This window comes from Phoenix dactylifera, chromosome 16 (assembly GCF_009389715.1).
Source record: "Phoenix dactylifera cultivar Barhee BC4 chromosome 16, palm_55x_up_171113_PBpolish2nd_filt_p, whole genome shotgun sequence".
NCBI classification, from domain to species: domain Eukaryota; kingdom Viridiplantae; phylum Streptophyta; class Magnoliopsida; order Arecales; family Arecaceae; genus Phoenix; species Phoenix dactylifera.
The window spans coordinates 9,265,729-9,273,080 of NC_052407.1; the positions used below are offsets into that span (position 1 = coordinate 9,265,729).

Here is a 7,352-nt window from a genome sequence, read left to right on the forward strand (position 1 = left end):
TATCAAGGATCCTTCGATAATCAATTCAAATAAATTATCATTATGTTCTTTTGAATAAATGTATTAGTTTATTTGCATCTCCCAGTGCCTGAGTTTGGAATGACATATGTGTGAGTAAAAAAGGCTGCATATCATATGGTGTTAACCCTGGGGATGTACGACCATCTCTCACACACTCGACTCGGGCCATCGAGTTGGGGCTTGACATTCTCTCTCCTTCTTTCACGAATCAAATGAGTTCTTAGAGATTTGGATAACTATTTCTCTGATATGATTGGATTATTTTTGTTAAAATTTAATTAAAAATTCATTTTATTCTAACAAGTATTGCAAACAAGAAGCAACTTTCTCAGACTCATGTTATTCTTTTTGGAAACTAACAATCCAATCCTTCCTTCCAATTCGCGCATGTATGCTGCATGGAAGAAAGGACTTCGGTAAGGGCTAAACAACCATCCTTGGCAATAATCCTCTATACCTTCAATTTTTTTCAAACCCGGGAGGAGAAACGCAAATTAAGCAACCAACAAAAGATATCTGCATTCATTGGAATTGTGGCTCTATATAAGTGATCTTGTGCATATCTTATTCGGGGCTCTAGGATAAGGGTGCAGAAAATGAGATAGGGTGAAATCTAATCCAGGATACTTGCCAAAAGAAGATAGAAGGGAAATGGAATCCAGGGCTTATCCGTTGACATTAAATGCTACTCATGTCCCACCGGCGTATGCCTTTCTCTTTATATAAAAAGAGGCCCATGGAGAGAGCCGAAGGATAGAAGAAGAAGAATAAGAAGGAGAGAGGAAGACAAAAAGGGGAGCAGAATAAGGAGAACATGGCCGCGAAGCAGGAGACCGTCGTCAGCAACACCAGCGGCAAGCCCCCCGCCTCCAAGGACTTCGTCATTAATCTTGATGTGTGAGTATCCTCATCACCCCCCCATGTTTTTGCTTTTGCTGGTTTGGTTGGATGCGCTCATCGAAGGTGAAGTTGGGGATGAGATCTTGGGGTTGAAAAAATACCCAAACTCCGTCCAACCCATATTCAATAGAAATATATATATATATATATATATATATATATATATATATATATATATATATATAGATATCGATAGAGACTTTTTTTTTCTTCCTGTAGTCCAAAACTAAAATCTAGACTGGGTTTAAACAAACTCCCAGAAAATGCAAGCTAGATAGGCCAATAGATCCGATTCCTAGAAAATTTTCAACATAATCTTGTGAGAATATCCAAACAGATTTTTTTTTTTCTGAAAAAGAACAAAATTCATGTTCTAGAAGGCAACAAACATTCATTGTGTACATTTTGTTCCAAAATTGGACAATTTTTTGATTAGATATTTAAACTGAATTTGTTAATTTTGGTGCTAGAAGCCATGATACCATTGACCGGAATAAATATATAGAAACGATAATTCTACCATCTTTGTCTTGTTATTCTTGATTATCCTAATTATTTTTCAAACTTTTATATAATTTCATATTTTCTTTGAAATTTTCGAACATTATAAAATCCTATATCATATATGGGCGCATATGTTGGCACATATGAGTGATATATTTTTGATGTATGTAATAGTCGGTCCCTCCATTGACTAGATCACGACTTTTAGTCCATGTTGAGTTTAATTCCAAGTCCCTAACCGCTATACATAGTTATATCACAATATATATATTGTTATAAATAATGTTGCATATATAGATAAAAGTATGTGCAGGAATATATAACTATGTGAAGGGTTTATATAATTGTTTATAAGAACTATTATGAGTATATGTAATAAAAGTGTCTGTTACAAAGAATTAAATGCTAATGGTCAAGAGACCATGTATTGAAGTCCAATCAAAGAAAGGATCAGTCCAGTTATTAAACTCCTCTACATTTTTAATATTTACATATATTGTCAAGAGAGTTGCATATAGACTGCACAACCATGCTAAATAAGCTGTATATGCAACTTGTATATAGCCTAACCAAACATAGTAACTACATGTAGGGAAAAAGATGAGGTCAATAGACCACATCTCCATATAAAGCATTGATTATAACAATTTTGATGTCAAACTAATGATGCAGTGGAGACCCAACCATGTACGAATCATTTTGGAAAGGGATGGGGGATCAAGGGGCCATCACCATTCCGAGTTCGCAAACGATAAGTTATTTCTCAGATGTGACCAACTTTTGCTGGTTTCTTGAACCCGAGTTTGCTCGAGAGATACGACGCCTTCACAAGCTAGTAGGCAATGCTGTGACCGAGGATCGACACCTAATTATCGGCACCGGCTCGAGCCAGCTCTTGCAAGCTGCGGTCTATGCTTTATCACCTTCGGATACCCCTGACCAAATGAATGTGGTGTCTGTCGTCCCATACTACTCGGTAATCTCTACTTGCGTTGCACCAAATTTGATAATTAGGTAAAACATATGACTAGCAATAAATTAAAGGGTATTAGTTCTATCTAAGATAAGGTTTATGAAAATAAAACTAATCATTAAAAGTAATATTGATATCCGGATGGCCAATTTTGCGGCCTCCCTTATTATCAAGAAAAAAATAATAATATTGCTATGAACTAAAAATTACCGAATATTTTTTTGGTAAGGTTTGCATATATGTAATTGTTCTTTAAAAAATAATATTGCTTTGCCATTTTATTGCCAAGAAAAATGTTTAACAAGAAAGAAATGACAAAGCAATATTTTGAATATCATACATTTGTTGAGTCTCAAAAGTTTAGATTGAACAAAAAAAGATCAATAATATATATCAGGCTTAGAACCCTTCATATTTTCTATCTATATAGGAGTTGATATTTTGTACTTCAGTTTAATTTAAAGTACTTGCTTCAAACACTTAGGAATGACTACTATATATCAAATTTATATAGATACGTGAGAAAAATATAAAAAGCTAGAAGAATTGACCCTCTTTTTTTTAAGACATAAAAGAATATGACACTTCAGCAAGTATCCACACTTTATACTTGCACTGGTGTCCATATCAAAGAGTATGTAATTGATGTGAGGGGGTTCCCATTACTTTATTTAAAAAAAATTGCCCTACAAAGTTACTGATAGTTGGATAGAGATCAACCATGATGCACTCATTACTTTTTCCCCGAGTAAATATTTGATTAATGGATTCATAACCCGATTGAGTTAATTAGCCTTATATAAATTAGTTGCTATGTTGTTTTCCAACAAGCCATTAAATCTAATTTAAGTAGTATAAGAGAATGGCTCTTCTCCAACTAGGTGTCAGTATTTGTTTTTCATCTAAATTTTTTAATGTAGCTATTCTTCATTTGTCTCATTCATAGTTTCATTGTCTTAGCTTCTGATAATTCTTTTTTTTTTTCTGAGGGGAGAGCTTCTGCTAATTCTCACAATATCTCCCATCAATTTATCTTCTAGTAATTTTATGTTGGAAAAGCCTTAATACAATATGTTTTGTTTAGTTTTGTACACAAGATCTATAGCATACTAAAGGCCTATTTGGATATTTCTAGAGAATTAGGCTAAAAATCCTGCAGAAATATATCCTATTGGTCTATATGGCTCTCATTTTCTAAAGACCCATCAAATCCTAGTTTAAATTCCAGCCTATGGGCCTATTGGTTTGCAAGAGAAAAAAAATCCATAGAGATCATTTTTTGGGCTAGGATATATTTGGTTGATTGAGCCATTCTTAAATGGGTGGTCTTAGCCACAAATTTTGGTAAGATATTCAGTCCAATCCTGCTGGATTATCGAAATTGACCCTAATATGTTCTAACTTAGTTTAATTTCAAATAGACACGACCTATGGATATGATGATAGCCCTAACAATCTGCTGACTTGACAAGACTGCATAAATTAGGGAGCATAGATGATTCAGCTTCCCTTGTGGTTTTAGATTGATAAGTTGCTGGAAAATGATTTTTCCTGATCAAATTTAACAAACTTTTCAATTGCAGTCATATGCACCGCTGATGGATTACCTTCAATCTGGACTTTTTCGATGGGCTGGCGATGCATGCACATTTAAGGGTGATGCATATATTGAGTTGGTTTGTTCTCCTAGCAACCCTGATGGCTTTCTAAGGCAAGCATTCTTGAAGTCTGAGGGTGGGAAGACAATCCATGACCTGGCCTACTATTGGCCTCAATATACACCAATTACTAGCCCCGCAGATCATGACATCTCGATCTTTACTATCTCAAAGAGCATTGGCCATGCTGGATCTCGTCTTGGGTAGCTATGCCTCTTCAATTTCTATTTTTCATAAAATTAGGATGGTTTCTTTTCAATAATCTATGGTTAAATTGAATGAGGCAAACTTCTCTAATTTGGTTGTGGTCCTTGTTAAACAGGTGGGCTCTAGTGAAGGATGCTGCTGTTGCTCGGAAGATGACCAAATTTATAGAGCTAAGCACAATTGGAGTGTCCAAAGTCTCACAGATTCGGGCAACAAAGATTCTTAAAGTAGTCTCGGATAGCTATGAGCATCCAATCCCTGGAAACCCAGACAAGCTCTTCGATTTTGGCCGGCGTCTTCTAGTCAATCGATGGAAGAAGTTACGAGAAGCTGTCAAAGCCTCAGGCATCTTTAGCTTGCCGGAGTTCCCATCTGAAACTTGCAAGTTCACCGGAGAGAAGGCTGAAACTCTTCCTGGTATGTTATTGTAGTTTTTAAAACTTACCTATTTCTCATGTTCAAAATTGGAAGTGCAAGTTAGATTAGACTTTGATAAATATTTCGTAAGCTAGTTTGCTTCTGCTTCGCTCTACGTACCAGTCGCTTTGGTTTCATCAATATATGAGATCCTATTTATATACACCATCATCTCCTTATGAATACGTTGATTTTTCACTATTTAAAATATAAATACCTAAAATTTTAGCACACATATCGAAGGAGTACAGCATACTCGATCTCTATCTCAGCTTTAATTACTCTTGTCATGTTTTAAATACCATGTTTAGGTTATTATCATGAATAGAATAATTGTTCAGGTGTTCTTTCTATGAAAATTCCTTGATTAACTTGTTGACTTTAGAAGAAAACTATCTATGACTAGTCTAAGTTGCTAGTTTATTTGATAGAAGTAACATCAATTTCAGCTTCTTATATTTGACTTAAGTTTCTCTATTCTTCTTCATTTTTTTTAATCCTTTTGTTCTACAGCCTTTGCATGGTTGAAATGTGAAAAAGAAGGAATAGAAGATTGTGCGAGCTTCTTAAGGACCCACAAGATCCTTACTCGAGGTGGGAGTTATTTTGGAGCAAGTCCCAACTATACCCGAGTTAGCATGATAGATCGAGATGAGACATTTGATCTTTTCACTGAAAGGCTTTCGTCCCTTCATTGAGCTCCTGCTTGTTGTTGATGAGAATACATTCTTTTCACCTCGGTGGGAGCATTACTTCCCTAATGTTGGAGACGTCAAAATATTTATTAGCAGCATTTAGCTAAATTACTTCTTTGGCACCACTCTCCCCGGGGCTTATATACCAACTAACAAGCACTAAGAGTGGGGCATATTGTTAACGGCAAATTGTAATTTTACCTTTCTTAGAGACTTTTTCATTTGTTTCATTTATTATGATGGTGTTTTTGACTTAACGACTACTTCTCTGTTATGTTTGATTAAAGCCAACATGATTGCAGTGACTGGTTCAAGGCTTCACTGCTTAGAAAGGTGGCCCAATGGCCCATTTTCCTAGAATGAGGGGCTCTGTGAGTGTCGTAACCAAATTCTCGGTGCCATGAGCGAGAACCATCGACAACAAAAGAAGAGCCAGTGGGTTCTAAAACTGCTAAAGAACTAACAAGATCTAGAGCTAAAACTAAATATGTTCTGAATCAAAAGAAACTTCATAGTAAAATGTTAGAAACAAGATTCAAAATATTAAGAGCCGGTATATAGAGAACTTGGAAGGGAGAAAACTCAAACTCAGGTAGTGGGGATCCAGAGTCATGTTAGGAACCTAGGAAAGGAAAAAGACCATTTCTACATATATACTTTTTTCTCTCAAAGAACCTTTTGTTTTTCCATGAAAAAAGTAACCATCAGAAAACAAAAACTTCTCTTTAAGAAGTTACTTTTTCAGGATGTGGAGGTCACTTTTTTATCCCAAACTTATTAATTTTGGGAGGAGGGATTGAACTTGGGCTGAAAACTTAAAAAGAGGAAGAGTATGTCGATGCAACCAATTATGATGTGGCAGAAATCTTACTATGGCACATACAATATAGAGCGGATGATAGTTGGAAGAGGAGCAGGCACAATTACTCTCTTCTACGGCTAGAAAATAATATCTTGACTGGCCACTCCAGGGATCCATCTCTTACATGCTCATTGGGAAATTCTACTTATCCACTAAATGGGAAAGGAGAGAGAATAGAGAGAAAGTAGGAATAATTCTTACAAGAGGATTCTCATTAATCAGGTATTTAAGTATCTCAAGTATAATTATATGATGAGCCCCAATGGGGATATTTATAAGTAGTAAAAAATGACACTTTTCTTCAACTTTTATTGTAGAATTTTAAGCTCCATTCTAACTCGAAAAGCTCTAACTATTAACTTTTTTATAACATCAAAACTTCTCATAAATAAAGATTATAAAAATCAAAACTAACATCAAACTTTTCTAAGTTTCGAGACCCATATGTACGGGACCCATGATTTGTATTGTCGGGACGTGCGATCCGTGCGGTCAGAATGCACGACCCATACAGCAACATATGCACCCTAGGCACTCCGGCATTGTTGCCGAAAGTGTCGGTGGTTCACCTAGTTGAGATTTCTACTTGCCAGGCAATCAAAAAAATCCATGTCGTAGTTGTTAATGACACACAAACTATCTGGTGAATTGGAAAGTAATGTGGCTCATTCTAGCCCATTAATCTAAAGATAAGGGTTTAATGGTTGAACAAAAAGCCAATTACATCACAAATAAAAAGAGACTTATTGCAGCCAAAAGTCCTACAAAATTTTTGGTCCCAGTAGATTCTATGCAAAAGTTTAATCATGCTATGATATTGACAACTCAAAGCCAGGACCATCTATTAAAATATTTTCCAAGTTCTTTTTTTTGTATATACATTGTAAGGTTCCGTATGCTTTCTACAGAAAGTTATTTTTTCTCATCACTTGGTAATCAACCGCCTATCTCTTCATGAGTTGTATCCCACCACAACTTTCTTTCTTCAACATTTTGTGAATCACAGATACTGAAACGAAGTACTTTCTATGTTCCCTGAGTGATCCATCATGAGTTGTGTTGGAGTTAGCATACAATTTGTGTATATAGTTAGAGCTTGACTCAAGCAATTAATA

General features: G+C 35.5%; 1 protein-coding gene across 1 annotated transcript; it reads left to right on the forward strand.

Moving 5' to 3' along the window:
* The first annotated feature begins 781 nt into the window (after nucleotides 1-781).
* On the forward strand, nucleotides 782-5,627 carry LOC120104063 (tryptophan aminotransferase-related protein 2-like). The gene is made up of 5 exons (XM_039114458.1): nucleotides 782-918; nucleotides 2,098-2,401; nucleotides 3,982-4,259; nucleotides 4,379-4,680; nucleotides 5,194-5,627. The coding sequence occupies exons 1-5, from the start codon at nucleotides 836-838 to the stop codon at nucleotides 5,376-5,378; spliced, it is 1,152 nt and encodes a 383-aa protein (XP_038970386.1). The 5' UTR covers nucleotides 782-835; the 3' UTR covers nucleotides 5,379-5,627.
* The last annotated feature ends 1,725 nt before the right edge of the window (nucleotides 5,628-7,352 follow it).